The sequence below is a fragment of the Molossus molossus genome, unplaced genomic scaffold, assembly GCF_014108415.1.
Source record: "Molossus molossus isolate mMolMol1 unplaced genomic scaffold, mMolMol1.p scaffold_m16_p_2, whole genome shotgun sequence".
Classification (NCBI taxonomy): Eukaryota; Metazoa; Chordata; class Mammalia; order Chiroptera; family Molossidae; genus Molossus; species Molossus molossus.
This window is the reverse complement of record NW_023425355.1, coordinates 39,388,726-39,407,269: the sequence shown is the minus strand read 5'-3', so window position 1 is coordinate 39,407,269 and position 18,544 is coordinate 39,388,726. Positions and strand designations below refer to the sequence as shown.

The following is an 18,544-nucleotide window of genomic DNA, read 5'->3' as shown; positions in this document are numbered from 1 at the left end:
AGGGAAGGCTGCTTAAGGGGCACCAGAGGCATACAGGGAAGAACTGAGCTGTTTGGCACTGGAGTGAGGGCTGGAGAGAGGGCTTTCTCCAGGACAAACGTGCTATCAGAGGCCTTTGTTCCATTGGTGAACCCTTCCCTGTAGCGGCAGACAGTCACCGTATCTGGGTCTCCAGCAACCTGGCTCACACAGGTAGCCCCACCCTGGTGACTCCCTGAGGCTCCACCCCACCCAACTTTCAGGCCCACCCACGCTGTTGCCAGTTGCATCACCATAGGATTGTCCTGTCTTGGATTCTGCTTCAGGGTTTCCTAAATTATTTCAAACAAGCTGTATCTGGTCTCAGATAGCCCCATACCTCTCATTAAGTAATACACAGAAAAAAACACAGGGAGGCAGCCAAAATGAGGAGACAAAGAAACAGGTCCCAAATGAAAGGACAGAACAAAACCCCAATAAAAGAACTAAGCGAAATGGAGATAAGCAACCTAAGAGATGATGAGTTCAAAATACTACTTATAAGGATGCTCAATAAACTTAGTGAGAACCTCAGTGAACTTAGTGAGGGCCTCAAGAGCATAAAAAAGGACCAGTTAGAAATCATGGATACACAGTTAGAATTGAAGGAGGCATTAACTGAAATAAAGAATAATTTACACAGCTTCAATAATAGAGTATGTAAATCCAAGGAGCAAACCATCGATTTGGAATATAAGGAAGCAAAATATCCCCAATCAGAACAGCAAAAACAAAAAAGAATCCAAAAAAATGATGATAGTGTAAGGAGCCTCTGGGACAACTTCAAGCGTGACAACATTCGCATCTTGGGGGTGCCCGAAGGAGAAGAGAGAGAACAAGAAATCGAAAACCTGTTTGAAACAATAATGGCAGAAAACTTTCCTAACTTGGTGAAGGAAACAGACATACAAGTCCAGGAAGCACAGAGAGTCCCAAACAAGATGAACCCCAAGAGGCCCACACCAGGACACATCATCATCAAAATGCAAAAGGTTCAAGACAAAGAGAGAATCTTAAATTCAGCAAGAGAAAGGCAGCTAGTTACCTACAAGGGAGTTCCCATTAGGCTGTCAGCTGATTTCTCAAAAGAAACTTTGCAGGCCAGAAGGGAGTGGCAAGAAATATTCAGAGTGATGAAAACCAAAAACCTACAACCAAAATTACTCTATCCTGCAAAGCTGTCATTTAGAATCGATGGACATATAAAAACTTTCCCAGCCCTGGCCGGTTTGGCTCAGCAGTTAGAGCGTCCACCTGCGGTCCGGAGAGACCCGGGTTCAGTTCCCGCTAGGGGCATGTACCTCGGTTGCAGTTTGTCCCCGGCCCTGGTTGGTCGTGTGGATGGCAGCCACTCGATGTGTCCCTTTCACATCGATGTTTCCCTCTCTCTCTCTTCCTCTCTCTCCCTCCCACTCTGTCTGTACAAAAAATGGAAAAATGTCCTCGGATGAGGATTAAAAAAAAAAAAAAAAACTTTCCCAGACAAGAAAAAGTTAAAGGAGTTCATCACTACCAAACCATTATTATATGAAATGATGAAGGGTCTTTTTGAAGAAAAAGATAAAATGTATGAACAAACAAAATGGCAATGGATACATATCTATCGACAACGGAATCTACAAACAAAATGAACAGGTAGAACAGAAACATTCTCATAGGTACAGAGAACATTTTGTTGGTTGCCATCTGGGAGGGGAGTTGGGGGAATGGGTGAAAAAGGTGAAGGGATTAAGAAGCACAAATTCATTGCTAGACTGACAAACCTCAAAGGGAAAGGTGTTGGGGGGTGGGAAGAAATAAACCAAAGAACTTATATGCATAACCAATGGACACAGACAATAGTGTGGGAAAAGGTGGGAGGGGGGCGGGAGTAGGCAGGAGGGGGTTAATGGAGGAAAAATGTGGAACATCTGTCATACATTTTACATCCAACAATAAAAATTTGGAAAAAAAAATTAAAGCCCTGGCCGGTTTGGCTCAGCGGTTAGAGCGTTGGTCTGCAGTACAGAGAGACCCGGGTTCGGTTCCCGCTAAGGGCATGTACCTCGGTTGCAGTTTGTCCCTGGCCCTGGTTGGTCGTGCGGGTGGCAGCCACTCGATGTGTCCCTTCACATCGATGTTTCTCTCTCTCTCTCTTCCTCTCCCTCCCTCCCACTCTATCTGAACAAGAAATGGAAAAATGTCCTCGGGTGAGGATAGAAAAAAAAAAATTGAACTGCCATTTGACCCAGTGATCTCACTTTTAGGAATATACCCTAAGAAACCTGATACACCAATCAGAAAGAATATGTGTACCCCCATATTCGTAGCAGCACTATTTACAATAGCTAAGATCTGGAAACAGCCCAAATGTCCATCAGTAGACGAATGGATAAAAAGCTGTGGTACATTTACACAATGGAGTTCTATGCAGCTGAAAGAAAGAAAGATCTCGCCCTGGCTGGTTTGGCTCAGAGGTTAGAGTGGCAGCCTGTGGACCAAAGAGTCCCGGGCTTAGTTCCCACTAAAGGCACATACCTAGGTTGCAGTTTGTCTTCGACCCAGAAGGGGTTGTGTGGGTGTCAGCCACTCAATGTGTCTTTCTCTCATCCATGTTTCTCTCTCTCTTTCACCCTCCCACTCTATCTGAAGATAAATGCAAAAATGTCCTAAAAAAAAAGAAAGAAAGAAAGAAAGAAAGAAAGAAAGAAAGAAAGAAAGAAAGAAAGAAAGAAGAAAGAAGAAAGAAAGAAAGAAAGAAAGAAAGAAAGAAAGAAAGAAAGAAAGAAAGAAAGAAAGAAAGAAAGAAATTGAGAGAGATCTTTTATCCTTTGAGATGACATGGAGGGACCTGGAAAGTATTATCCTAAGTGAAACAAGCCAGAGAAAGTCAAGTATCATATGATCTCACTTATTTGTGGAATATAATGAACATAAGAGTCTGAGAAATGGGTTAGTCCCAGAAACGTGGATGTAGGGTACAGAATGACAATCCCAGAAGAGGGAGTAGGGGGGGAGAGATAAACCACAGAACATATATGCATGTATGTATGAAAAATGGATATGGACAACAAAGCTGGGGACAGGGTGGGGATGGAGGGGGGGTGGGGAATCAGTGGGGGGAAAAGGAGAAACATCTGTAACACAAATAAAGTAATTAAAAATAATAATAAAACAAAGGTTTATTAAAAAACAAAAACTAAAAACTAAAAATGGAACTGCCTTATGACTCAGCAAATCTACTTCTGGAATATATCCAAAGAGACCCAAAATAGTAATTCGAAAGAATCTATAAACCTCTATGCCCAGTGCAACATTATTTATAATGGCCAAGATTTGGAAGCAGCCCTAGTGTCCATTCATAGATGAATGGATAAAATAGTTGTGGTATATTCTCAAAATAGCATAACACTTGGGTGTAAAAAGAAGGAAATCGTACCATTTGTGACAGCATGATGGATCTGGAAAATTATACTAAGTGAAATAAGCCAGTCACAGAAAGACAAGTACCATATGATTTAATTTATATGTTGAATATAATGAATAAAATGAACTAAAAGCACAATAGAGACATTCATCGATAGAGAGCAGACTGAAACCATTGGGGTGGGGAGTGTTGAGCAAAGGGGAAAAAAACTCATGGATGTGAACAACAGTGTGATGACTGCCAGGGGTGAGGGTGGGTGGGGGAAGGTAAAAGGGAAATAAATGGTGATGAGCCCACCAGTGCACCAGGCACCATCGGACCAGTGGACCCCCTGTGTCTACACAGACCAGTACAGAGTAGTGGAGTTGTCAAGGTGCCTGCTGCAGAAACCGCAAATGGCTGGGAGCCCAGCACCATCTCCCACAGTAGCAGCCCAATCAAAATAAAGATATACCCCCAGCAACAAAGGCTCAGGAGCAGACATACATCCCCAGGCAACAGAAACACAGCTCAGCAGCTGAGACCCATCCCCAGAAACTACAGCAAAGGCTGAGCAGGAGCTGAGCTCCACTGGATACCAGCACTTCCCAGCCACCAGCAGCAGGAACTGGGGCTCCATAGAGGGCTGTGTGACCCAGGGGCCCACAAGAGCAGTGGGGAGCCAGGGCCCCATTGGGAGCTGTATAATCCAGCTGCCCACAAGAGCGGTGGGGAGCAGCGCTCCAGTGAGACCTGTGCAACCTAGCTGCCCACAAAATAGCTGTGGAGCTGGGTCTCCAGAGGAGACTTTTTGATTCAGCTCTCCACAGGATCAGTGGGAAGCAGGGGCTCTAATGGGGACTGTAAAACCCAGCTTCCCACAAGATTGGTGGGGAGCCAGGGCTTTAGTGGTGCCTGTGTGACCCAGCTGCCCACAGTGCAGGCAGGTAGTGCAGCCAAAGCAGGGCCTGAGCAATACAGATACAGGTGGCACCAGGGAAGAGTGGGGAACACAGCTTCAGAGGGGCTAATGCTATCCAGTAGCAGAACCTACCAGGACATACCAATACCAGCCCCCAGTAGTCAGTCCTCCAGGATCCATAGCAGGCAAGAGGGGACACACAACAGAACAGTCTGAAAGTCACAGCAGTCTTATTTGATATACAGTGAGCTGCCTACACATTCAAACAGCCTTCACCGGGTTTAGAGTACCAGATGGCTAAAATGGGGAGACAAAGAAACAACACCCAAAATACAGAAGAAAAAAAAAGGAATCACCAGAAGAGGAACTACAGGAAATGAAAGAAAGCAACTTATCAGATAAAAAAAAAATCAAAACAATGATGTTAAGGGTGCTCAAATAATTTGGTGAGAACTACAAACAACTTAATAAGAATTATGAAGAGCTCACTGGGAACTACTTCAGCTTAGAAAAAAGAGGTAGAAGGTTTGCATAAAGAGGTAGAAGCTATGCATAAAAATCAAGAGGAAATAAAGAATGACATGGCTGTTATGAAAAATAACTTAGAAGGGTTCAACAGCAGATTAGAAGAAGCTGAAGACCGAATCAATGACTTAGAAGACAAGGTAGAGAAAAATACCCAAATAGAGCAGCAAATGGAAAAAAAGTTCAAAATGCAGGAGGAGAATTTAAGGGAGCTGTGGGGCAACACAAAACATAAAAAATTTTGCAATATAGGGGTACTGGAAATAGAGGAATCAGAGAAAGGAATGGAGAACCTGTTTGAAGAAATAATGACAGAAAATGTTCCTAAACTGGTGAAGGAAAAAGTCACACATGTCCAGGAAACACAGAGAGTCCCAAGAAAGATAAACTCCAGAAGACCCACAGCTAGACACATCATAATAAAAAAAGGAAAACATTAAAGACAAAGAAAGAATCTTAAAGGAAGCAAGAGAGACAGTTACCTACAAGAGAGCTTCCATTAGGCTGTCAGCTGATTTCTCAATACAAGCACTGCAGGTCAGAAGGGAGTGGCATGAAGTGTACAAAGTAATGCAAGGCAAGGGTCTGAATCCAAGACTACTCTATTCAGCAAGGTTATCATTCATAATTGAAAGAGAAATAAAGAGCTTCATGGCTAAAATAATAATAATAATAATAATAATAATAATAAAGGAGTGTACCACCACCAAACCAGCACTGAAAGAAATGCTGAAGAAACTGTTGTAAGAAGAAGAAGACACAAAGAGAGAGAAAGTGGAACACAGGCATAAAATTAAAATGGCAACTAATAATTATATATCAATAATTACCTTAAATGTAAATGTCTAAAATGATCCAATCAAAAGACATAGGGTAGCTGATTAGATAAGAAAACACAATCCATATATATGCTGTCTACAAGAAACCCACCTCACAACAAAAGACTCACACAGGATGAAAGTGAATGGATGGAAAAAATTTCAAAGCAAATAAAGACGAAAAAATAAAAATAAAAAAGCTGGTGTAGCAATACTTATATCTGACAAGATAGATTTCAAAACAAGGGCCATAATAGAAGACAGAGAAGGTCACTACATAATATTAAAAGGATCAATCCAATAAGAGCATATAACCCTGGTAAATATATACGCACCAAATACGGGAGCAGCAAAATATATTAAAAACTTATGGAGGACTTTAAGGGAGAGATTAATAGCAATATGAGCATAGTGGGTGACTTGAACATGTCACTGACACCACTGGATAGATCTTCTAGACAAAAAATTAACAAGGACATAGAGTCCTTACAAGACAAACTAGATCAGTTGGACTTCATTGATATTTACAAAACATTTCACCCCAAAGTTGCAGAATATACATACTTATCGAGTGCACATGGGTCATTCTCAAAGATAGACCACATGTTAGGACACAAAGTAAGTCTCTACAAATCTAAGAAGATTGAAATCATATGAAGCATCTTCTCAGATCACAGTGGCATGAAACTAGAACTAAATTACAATAAAAACACACAAAAACATGCAAATACTTGGAGGCTAAATAGCATGTTATTAAACAATAAATCAGTTACTAATAAGATCAAGGAAAAAATTAAAAACTTTCTGGAAACCAATGAAAACGAACATAGAAGAACACAAAATCTATGGGACACAGCAAAAGCAGTCCTGAGAGGGAAGTTCATAGCACTACAGACCTACCTCAAGAAACAAAAAATTCCTAATTGACTTTTTAACTCTACAACTTAATGAACTAGAAAGAAGAAGAAAAAAAAAAATAACCCAGAGCAAGTAGGAAGAAGGAAATAGTAAAGATCAGACCAGAAATAAATGACATGGAGATTAAAAAACAATTCAAAAGATCAATGAAACAAAAAGCTGGTTCTTTTCAAAGATAAACTTGATCAATGGACCTTTAGCCAGACTCACCAAGAAACAAAAGAGAGGAACCAAGTAAACAAAATCAGAAACGAAAGAGAAGAAGTAACAAGTGACACTACAGAAATACAAAAGATCATCGAAACACACTATGAATAATTATACGCCAGCAAATTGGACAATCTAGGTGATATGGACAAATTTCTAGAAACATGGTCACCCAAAACTGAACCAAGAAGAGATTAAAAGTTTGAACAGACCAATAACAACAAAGGAAATTGAAGACATAATTAAGATACTCCAGCATACAAAAGCCCAGGCCCGGATGGTTTCACGGGGGAGTTTAAGTGAACATTCAAATAAGATCTAATACCCATTCTCCTCAAACTATTCCAAAAAATCCAAGAAGATGGAATACTTCCAAACTCAGTTTATGATGCCAGCATAGTCGTAATTCAAAACAGGTTAAAGACTCTACAAGGAAAGAAAACTACAGACCAATATCCCTGATGAACACAGATGCCAAAATCCTTAACAAAATATTACCAAATCAGATACAGCAATACATCAAAAAAATTATTTATCTTAACCAAGTGGGATTCATCCCAGGGATTCAAGGATGGTACAATATTCACAAATCAACAAATGTGATACACCACATAAACAAAATTAACGATTAAAAACATATGATCAGCCCTGGCCAATTTGGCTCAGCGGTTAGAGGGTCAGCCTGTGGTCCAGAGAGACCCGGGTTCGGTTCCCACTAAGGGCACGTACCTCAGGTGCAGTTTGTCCCCAGCTCTGGTTGGGTCGTGTGGGTGGCAGCCACTCAATGTGTCCCTTTCACATCGATGTTTCTCTCTCTCTCTTCCTCCCACTCTATCTGAACAAAAAATGGAAAAAAATGTCCTTGGGTGAAGATAAAAAACAAAAAACATATGATCATACCAATAGACACTGAAAAAGCACTTGACAAAATCCAACACCCATTTCTGATAAAAATGCTCAGTAATGTGGGAATAGAGGGATCATATCTCAACATAATACAGGACATATATGAAAAACCTACAGACAACATCATACTCAATGGGCAAAAACTAAAAGCATTCCCCTTAAGAACGGGAACAAGACAGGTATGTCCACTTTCACCACTCTTATTCAACATAGTACTGGAAGTTTTAGCCACAGCAATTAGACATGAAGAAAAAAATAAAAGGGATTCAAATTGGAAATAAGGAAGTGAAACTGTCATTATTTACAGATGACATGATATTGTACATAGAAAACCCTAAAGACTCCATCAAAAATCTACTAGACTTAATAAATGAATTTGGCCAAGTCCCAGGATATAAAATTAATGTCAAGAAATCAATGATATTCTTATACACCAAAGATGAACTCACAGAAAAAGAAACTAAAAAATAATCCCATCTACCTTCACAGCAAAAAATTGAGATACCCACAAATAAACTTCAGCAAAGAAGTAAAGGACCTCTACACAGAAAAGTACAGGTCATTGAAACAAGAACTAGAGGAAGATATAAAATAAGTGGAAGCATATACCATGTTCATGGATTGGAAGAATTGACATCATTAAAATGTCCATACTGCCAAAAGTATCCTATTCAATGCAATCCCCATAAAATACTGATGACATATTTCACAGAACTAGAAAAACACTTCCAAAGTTTATTTGGAACCAAAAAAGACACCGAATAACCAAAGCAATCTTGAAAAAAAAGAACAAAGTAGGAGGGATCACATTAGCAGGTATCAGGTTATACTACAAAGCCACTGTAATCAAAACAGCCTGGTACTGGTACAAGAACAGGCAGATAGATCAATGAAACAGAACAGAGAACCCATGAATTGACCCAAGACAATATATTCCATTAATATTTGACAATGGTGGCAAGAGCATACAGTGGAGTCAAGACAGTCTCTTCAATAAATAGTCTTGGTACTTTGCCAAATTCATTTATTAAGTCTAATAGATTTTTGATGTAGCAGGATACAAAATTAACGTCAAGAAATCGACGGCATTCTTGTACATTAATGATGAACTCACAGAAAGAGAAACTGAAAAAACAATCCCATTTACCATCGCTCCAAAAAAATTACGATACCTAGGAATAAACTTAACCAAAGAAGTAAAGGACCTATTTGCAGAAAACTACAGGTCATTGAAAAAAGAAATAGAGGAAGATATAAAAAAGTGGAAGAACATACCCTGTTCATGGATTGGAAGAATTAACATCATTAAAATGTCCATACTACCCAAAGCAATCTATAGATTCAATGCAATCCCCATCAAATACCAACGACATATTTCATAGAACTAGAACAAATACTTCAAAAGTTCATATGGAACCAAAAAAGACCCCGAATAGCCACAGCAATCTTGAAAAAGAAGAACAAAGTTGGAGGGATCACATTACCAGATATCAGGTTATACTACAAAGCGACTGTAACCAAAACAGCCTGGTACTGGCACAAGAACAGGCATATAGACCAGTGGAACAGAACTGAAAACCCAGAAATGGACCCAAGGCAATACGCTCAATTAATATTTGACAAAGGTGGCAAGAGCATACAGTGGAGTAAAGACAGCCTCTTTAATAAATGGTGTTGGGAAAATTGGACAGCTACATGCAAAAAAATGAAACTCGACCATCAACTTACACCATACACAAAAATAAACTCAAAATGGATAAAAGACTTAAATGTGACCCGTGAATCCATAAAAATTCTAGAAGAAAATGTAGGCAACAAATTTCGGACATCATACGGAGCAGAATTTTCACTGATACATCACCTAAGGCAACAGAAATAAAGGAGAAAATGAACACATGGGACTACATCAAACTAAAAAGCTTCTGCACAGCAAAAGAAAAGATCATCAAAATGGAAAGACAACCCACTGTATGGGAGAACATCATTGCCAATGATGTATCAGATAAGGGATTAATTTCCAATATATACAGAGAGCTCATACAACTCCAGAAAAGGAAGACAAAGAACCCAATTAAAAAATGGGCAGAGGAGCTGAATAGACACCTCTCCAAACAGGACATACAAATGGCCAAGAGACATATGAAGAAATGCTCAACATCACTAATCATCCGAGAGATGCAAATTAAAACAACAATGAGGTATCACCTCACACCTGTCAGAATGGCCGCCATCAACAAATCATCAAACAACAAGTGTTGGCGAGGGTGTGGAGAAAAGGGAACTCTAATACACTGCTGGTGGGAATGCAGACTGGTGCAGCCGCTATGGAAAACAATATGGTGCTACCTCAAAAAATTAAAAATTGAACTTCCATTTGACCCAGTGATCCCACTGCTGGGAATATACCCTAAGAAGCCTGAAACACCAATCAGGAAGAATATATGTACCCCCATGTTCATAGCAGCACTATTTACAATAGCTAAGATCTGGAAACAGCCCAAGTGTCCACCAGTAGACGAATGGATCAAAAAGCTGTGGTACATATACACAATGGAGTACTATGCAGCGGTAAGAAAGAAAGATCTCTTATCCTTTGAGACGACATGGAGGGACCTGGAAAGTATTATCCTAAGTGAAAGAAGCCAAGCAGAAAAAGACAAATACCACATGATCTCACTTATATACGGAATATAATGAACATAACAGTCTGAGGAATACAGTAGACCCAGACACATGGAAGTAGGGTACAGACTGACATCCCTCAGAAGAGGGGATGGGGGGGTGGGGGGGTGGGAAGAGATAAACCACAGAACTTATATGCATGTATGCATGACCAATGGACATGGACAACTAAGCCGGGGACAGGGTGGAGGGGGAGGGGGGTGGGGGGTGCCAATGGGGTAAAAAGGTAAAATATCTGTAACAAAAAAATAAATAAAACTTCATAATAAAAAAAAAAAAAAAAAAAAAAAAAAAAAAAAAATAAATAGTCTTGGAAAAATTGGACAGCTACTTGCAAAAAAAAATGAAGTTAGACCACCAACTTACACCATACACAAGAATAAACTCAAAATACATAAAATACTTAAATGTGACCAGTGAATCCATAAAAATCCTAGAAGAAAATGTAGGAAACCAAATTTCAGACATCATATGCAACAGAATTTTCACTGATACCACCCATAAGGCAGAAGAAAGAAAGGAAAAAATAAACACATGCCACTATATCAAACTAAAAAGCTTCTGCACGGCAAAGTAACAGCCATGAAAATGGAAAGGGAACCCTCTATACGGGAGACCATAATTGCCAATGGTGCATCAGAAAAGGGGTTAATTTCCTAAGTATATAGTGTACTCATACAACTCAACAAAAGGAAGATAAAGAACCCAATTAAAAAGTGGGCAGAAGACCTAAATAGACACCTCTCCAAACAGGACATACAAATGGCCAAGAGACATATGAAAAAATGCTCAACATCACTAATCATCATTTAGATGCAAATTAAAACAACTATGAGGTATCACTTCACACCTGTCAGAATGGCTGCCATCAACAAATCATCAATGAACAAGTGCTGGTGAGGGTGTGGAGAAAAGGAGACTCTAGTACACTGCTGGTGGGAATGCAGAATGGTACAGCCACTGTGGAAAACAATATGGTGTTACCTCAAAAAGTTAAAAATTGAACTGCCATACGACCCAGTGATCCCACTTCTGGGAATATACCCTAAGAAGCCTGAAACACCAATCAGAAAGAATATATGTACCCCTATGTTCATAGCAGCACTGTTACAATAGCTAAAATCTGGAAGCCACCCAAGTATCCACCAGTAGATGAAAGAAAAAAAGAGCAGTAGTACATGCATACAATGGAATACTATGCAGCTGTAAGAAAGAAAGATCCTTTGATCTTTTGAAATGACATGAAGGGTCCTGGAGAGTGTTGTGCTAAGTGAAACAAGCCAGTCAGAGAAAGACAAGTATCACATGATCTCACTTATTTGTGGAAAATGCTGAACTAAACAAACTTATGAACAAATTTGACCCAGCGACATAGAGGTAGGGTACAGTCTGAGAAACCCCAGAAGAGTAGGAGTTGGGGTGGAAGAGATAAGCCACAGATCTTATATAGATGTATGCATAACCAATGGACATAGACAACAAAGCTGGGGACAGGGCAGGGAGGGTGGGGGAGGGGGGATTCAGTGGGGCGGGGAGGAGAAACATCTGTAACAAAAATTAATTAATAAAAAATAATTTAAAAAATAAAGAATATTGACTAGGAAAATAAATACAGTGTACTGATTCTGTGTTGTGAAATTGTACACCTAAACCCTATATAATTTTGTTAATCAGTATCCTAATAAATTCAATTTTTAAAAAAGCCTGTTCACCCAGACTCTCTTTAAGCCTCTCATTTCACTGTATTTACCAGTCCAGAGCTATTTTAATGCTAGTTTAACATAACACTGCAAAATTCCAACATGTTCCTTACGTTGCAAGACCTGCTTCAAAATCATACCACCGTGCACTGCTACCCTATAAATATTCTTACTTGACATCTTCTTTTTAAAAATTTTGTCTTATGCATTTATTTTTATTAATTTATTTTTGTTACAGATGTTTCTCCACCCCCCCCTTGACACTCTCCTCCCAATCCACCCCCTGCCCCGTCCTGAGCATTGTTGTCTATTAACATGCCTTTTTTGAGTTATGACTGTTCCTTACTGCTATAAGTTTAATCAACTATGTTTTGCTTGATTAACAGGTTTTTTTGGTGGCCTTTTTGAGAGTAAAGGTATGATGTTGGTACAGTTTTCCTTCCAGGCTGAGAATTATTATGTCTAAAATGTCTAAACTTATAAAAATAAAGATAGATGGATAGATAGCAAGTAAGGAATATTTTATCTTTTTGAAATTAAGTATTTTTAACACGTAGTATGCCATATACTGGGACAGGGGAGGTAATTTCTTTTTCTTTATTTATTTTAGAGAGAGAGGAGGGGAGAGGGAGAGAGACATAGAAACATTGATGAGAGAGAACATCAACTGGCCACCTCCTGCATGCTCCCCACTGGAAATTGGACCCACAACCTGGGCATGTGTCCTGACCAGGAATCTAATCGGTGATCTCTCGGTGCATGGGTCAATGCTCAACCACTGAGCCACACCGGCCAGTCAGGGGTGGTGATTTTTAAACTGAATTAAGTCCTAGAGTCTTTTAGAATTCTGAAGAGTTTTGCCTATGCCTCCCTGCAAAAAATACAACTTTATACATGATCTTACATATAATTTTAAGGGTTCATAGATCTTCTGAAACCCATTTATGGAGTCCAAGTTATAAACCCTGCTCTAGAAAGTTCACCAACTTGAGAAACTACCTCAGAAAACTCTCCATTCTTTGTAACAAATTTATTAAAAAATTTATTTATGTTTATTTTTTCATTTTAATTTTTAAAGGTGAAAGGAATTAGACATAAGGAATTTAGAAACTATATAATGCAAAGTGGGTCTGGGCCACTTTTGGTGCTTGTTTAAAATGCATATATCCAGGTTCTATTTCAGATCTATTCTGGTAGTAGTGTTTTGAAATCTGCAGTTTAAGACTCCCCAGACAATTCTACTGCACAATGAAGTAAAAGAACCACTAATCTAGATGGACAAAGTAAACCAGTACTGCAAATCAAAAGCATAATCTCTCACCTGGCCAATGTGGCTCAGTGATTGAGCATCGACCCATGCACCAAGAGGTCACTTGTTTGATTCCCCATCAGGGCACATGCCCAGGTTGTGGGCCCAATCTCTAGTGGAGGGCATGTAGGAGGCAGCCAATAGATGTTCTCTCATCAATGTTTCTATCTCTCTTTCCCTCTCCCTTCCTCTCTCTCTCTAAAATCAATAAAGAAAAAAAATGTGAAAAATAAATCACAATCTCTTAACTGTATACCCAGGTTCTCTAGATATAAATCATGGCATAATCATATTTTTGCTATTACTTTCTACTTGGAATACTAGCCCAGGATTCTAAATACATTAATTCATCCTCAATGGTACAATAAAAATGTAAAATGTAAAAAGCATCCTCAAATTGAAGAGAAGGTCTATGAACAATATTCAATACAATAATATCAAAGAAGCTATCAGAGTGAACAGTAAAGCAGACATCATATGATATGGGAGGTATTGCTGAATTCAATATTAGTTATATAGTCAGTATTTTAAAACATTTAGTGAATACAACATTGTTTCTATTTTCATTCCCACCCTGGCAAATAGACGATGCCAAAACCTGTGATCACTCTAGGCTATGGGGTTGTCAATCACATTAAATCAGATCCTGTAGGATAGCTAGGTCTACTGGCAGTCTTTCTAATGTGAAATGATAATGATAATAATAATAATAATAATAATAATAATAATAATAAAGCAAAGCAAAGTGCAGTCTCTCCTTAGAACCATAAGGAGAACACAAGGTGAAATTCTCCATTCCTAAGTAACAGTCACACTGAAGTGATCCAATCTGAAATTAAGGGTCACACTTGGTTTATCCAATCAATAGAAATCCAACTTTAGTCAAGTAGTTTAATCAATTATCTCCACCTGGAAGCCCTGCCAGCCCTTGAAACTCAAACTATTCAAGAGGAAACTTAGCATCTTCTCACAGAAATTTGCAACTGCTGAGAGATGACATCCCCATCTTTCTGGCCAATCACAGATCATTTTAATTTTTTATTTATTTATTTATTTTTTTTATGAATTTTTATTTATTTTTTTGTTACAGATATTTTACCTTTTTACCCCATTGGCACCCCCCACCCCACCCCCCCTCCATCCTGTCCCCGGCTTAGTTGTCCATGTCCATTGGTCATGCATACATGCATATAAGTTCTGTGGTTTATCTCTTCCCACCCCCCCACCCCCCATCCCCTCTTCTGAGGAATGTCAGTCTGTGCCCTACTTCCATGTGTCTGGGTCTACTGTATTCCTTAGACTGTTATGTTCATTATATTCCGTATATAAGTGAGATCATGTGGTATTTGTCTTTTTCTGCTTGGCTTCTTTCACTTAGGATAATACTTTCCAGGACCCTCCATGTCGTCTCAAAGGACAAGAGATCTTTCTTTCTTACCGCTGCATAGTACTCCATGGTGTATATGTACCACAGCTTTTTTATCCATTCGTCTACTGGTGGACACTTGGGCTGTTTCCAGATCTTAGCTATTGTAAATAGTGCTGCTATGAACATGGGGGTACATATATTCTTCCTGATTGGTGTTTCAGGCTTCTTAGGGTATATTCCCAGCAGTGGGATCACTGGGTCAAATGGAAGTTCAATTTTTAATTTTTTGAGGTAGCACCATATTGTTTTCCATAGCGGCTGCACCAGTCTGCATTCCCACCAGCAGTGTATTAGAGTCCCCTTTTCTCCACACCCTCGCCAACACTTGTTGTTTGATGATTTGTTGATGGCGGCCATTCTGACAGGTGTGAGGTGATACCTCATTGTTGTTTTAATTTGCATCTCTCTGATGATTAGTGATGTTGAGCATTTCTTCATATGTCTCTTGGCCATTTGTATGTCCTGTTTGGAGAGGTGTCTATTCAGCTCCTCTGCCCATTTTTTAATTGGGTTCTTTGTCTTCCTTTTGTGGAGTTCTATGAGCACTCTATATATATTGGAAATTAACCCCTTATCTGATACATCATTGGCAATGATGTTCTCCCATACAGTGGGTTGCCTTTCCATTTTGATGATTGTTTCTTTTGCTGTGCAGAAGCGTTTTAGTTTGATGTAGTCCCATGTGTTCATTTTCTCCTTTATTTCTGTTGCCTTAGGTGATGTATCAGTGAAAATTCTGCTGCGTATGATGTCCGAAATTTTGTTGCCTACATTTTCTTCTAGAATTTTTATGGATTCACGGGTCACATTTAAGTCTTTTATCCATTTTGAGTTTATTTTTGTGTATGGTGTAAGTTGATGGTCTAGTTTCATTTTTTTGCATGTAGCTGTCCAATTTTCCCAGCACCATTTATTAAAGAGGCTGTCTTTACTCCACTGTATGCTCTTGCCACCTTTGTCAAATATTAATTGAGCGTATTGCCTTGGGTCCCTTTCTGGGTTTTCAGTTCTGTTCCACTGGTCTATATGCCTGTTCTTGTGCCAGTACCAGGCTGTTTTGGTTACAGTCGCTTTGTAGTATAACCTGATATCTGGACAGATCATTTTAAGCCTGCAATCATCTCTGACCTCAAATTTTTATCCAACATCCATACATTAACCTAACTATCTTAGGAATTTGAATTTAATCTCCATTTCTACTGCCACTATCTCACTAAGGCCCTATTGCCTCTGGCCTAGAGGCTTGCAGTACCCCCCACAACTGGTCTCGTATCATCCAGTCTCACTTTCTGTCCTTAATTCATTCTGCACATTTGCTATCAGGAGAATACTACTCTTCTCAAAGCATAAGCTTTAATCATCTAACACTCCTGTTCTAAAAAATTTCAAGAAATTTCCACTATACACTAAAAGAGCCAGATTCCTTAGAATAGCATTTAAGGGCCTCTATGATTTGGCTCCAAGTTAACTTTCAAGGTTCAATTCCTATGATTCCATTTCTTGCATCCGTCTTCATTCAAACCTACATCCCTTTCTCTCCTTGCTTTCCTCACTACCATGTCCTTTTTAATGTTTTTCCTTTTGCTTAGAATACCCTTTTCCATCTTCACAAATCCAAATCCCATATGGTTCTCAAGATCTAGCTCAAATGTCACCTTTTATATAAACCATTTTCTAACTCAACCTTCAATGAATATATACCAAGCACCATTTTGTACCAGGCACTGAGTATAAACCCTTGGGACAAGGGCCTGCTTCCTTTCATTTCCCAAGCTAAAAGTAATCCCTTTTCTCTGAATTATCATAGCAAATGAACATAATTTATAGTATGTAACATAATCTATATTGTATTGAGCTTGATTAAGTTCATACTTTTTTTCCCCTTACTAGACTGAGCTCCAAATTTCCTAGTGGTTTTAAGGACGCACTTGATAAATATGTTTAATAAGTGAATACCCTGTCATTTCATCTCCAAACAGTGAGATCATCATATTCTTCTTATTTGATAGAATATTTTAATCATTATACAGATTTAGTTTTAATTCTATCAGCAAAATCAATAGAATCAAGCTCAAAAAGGCCAATCTCTTAGGAAATATAAGCTGTTTACAAAATAAAAATCAATACAGAAACCATCCTAGCAGATTGATGTTTAAAACAACTGACCTATCTAAAAAATAACAACTATTTATTTGCCAGGATACCTAGTCAGTATTACACAATAATGATATTAATTAAATCAAGGGACATAAGGTATATGTTGATCATGGAAGGTTGGCATTTTTGTCTTTCCTACTTTGCTATTACCTCCATTCTCAAGCTGTTTCCAGTGTGGCCCAATAAGCTGTCATGGTTAAGAAGAACAAGGGGAAATGACTAGAGAGAATATGAGGGCTATATTCTGATGCTTTTTGGGGAATCAGAGCAAGGCGCAAGTACCATCGCCTCACACAATATGTATGGAAACAGTACATTTTTCTTCTTGTTGCAATCTAAAAACTAATAGTAATAGTAGTTTACAATTAATGAACACATAGCATGTGCTAGGTAATGTACTATGTAAACTATATACATTATCACATTTAATATTTATACAAATTTTAGGAGGTAGGTACTGTTATTCCCAGTCAAAGCTGAATAAAGAGAGGCTCAGAGGAGCTAAGCCATTTTCCCAAAGTTTCCCAGCTTGTAAGAGGAGGAATAAGACTAAACACCTACATCTAGGGCCTTAATTCATTTTGTGAATTTTGTTTTTAATTGTGCTTAAACATACATTACATAAAATTTAGCATCTTAACCATTTTTAAGTGTACAGTTCAGTAGCATTAAATGTGTTCACATTGTTTTGCATCCATCACCACCATCCATTTCCAGAACACTTCATCTTGCAACACTAAAACTCTGTACCCTTTAAACGATAACTCCCCATTTGTGCTACCACTTTGTCTTTATGATTTTGACTACTATAGGTAACTCATATAAGTAGAATTATACACTATGTATCTAAATTATACTTTTAAAACTATTTTTTAAAGATTCTATATCTAAAAAATCTAGATCTGCACAATTTTATTCTGTTGGACTACCAGAAACACTGATTACACAAAACTGTTTTTAAATTTTTCACTTACCGAAGGATGGGCTGCTATGTATCCATGTGCACTTTTATCTGAAAAGTGAAGATAAAGCTGTCACCTTTGTTTTATATAGACTATTTTATTTAAATGTTATACTTAAAAAACTGCATGCATTAGTTCAGAAGGAAATTCTCCGATTCATTATAAATAGATACTAGAATAAATTAGATGTTTTCTTAATATAATTCACACCCTTAGATCTTCAACATATTATCACATCATTTTGTAGACCTTTAATGAGGGTCTCCAGTGACTCAGCTCTATGGAGAACAGTTAAGATTTCCTACTCCTGGATTGGATACATTCAGGCCTGAAACCTGAGATAATACCAAACCCTACACACACACACACACACACACCAGGTTCTCAAATAACATTGTTTCATTAAACATTGCTTCCTTATAACATTGGTGAGATGCGGTAGAAATTTTACTCTTGTTTATAACAAGTAGCCTATGGTAAAATTGGTTTCATTATATGTTGTTTGTCCTCAGTTCCAAGAACCTATGGAGAACATTAAGTGAGGACTTACAAAATCTAGGTTTTCTGTTCATGTCTTCAACCCACAAATTTAATGCTTTTTCCATT

The 18,544-nt window shown here is 38.5% G+C and overlaps 1 protein-coding gene across 5 annotated transcripts in view; it reads right to left on the bottom strand.

The window, feature by feature from the left end:
* PAK3 (p21 (RAC1) activated kinase 3) overlaps positions 1 to 18,544 on the bottom strand; it is a 420,017-nt gene that overhangs the window by 88,982 nt on the left and 312,491 nt on the right. For all 5 annotated transcript variants that reach the window (XM_036270656.1, XM_036270655.1, XM_036270651.1 and 2 more), the window contains one exon: positions 17,951 to 17,988. In XM_036270656.1, the coding sequence (XP_036126549.1) occupies positions 17,951 to 17,988 (38 nt within the window). The remainder of the gene's footprint in view (positions 1 to 17,950; positions 17,989 to 18,544) is intronic.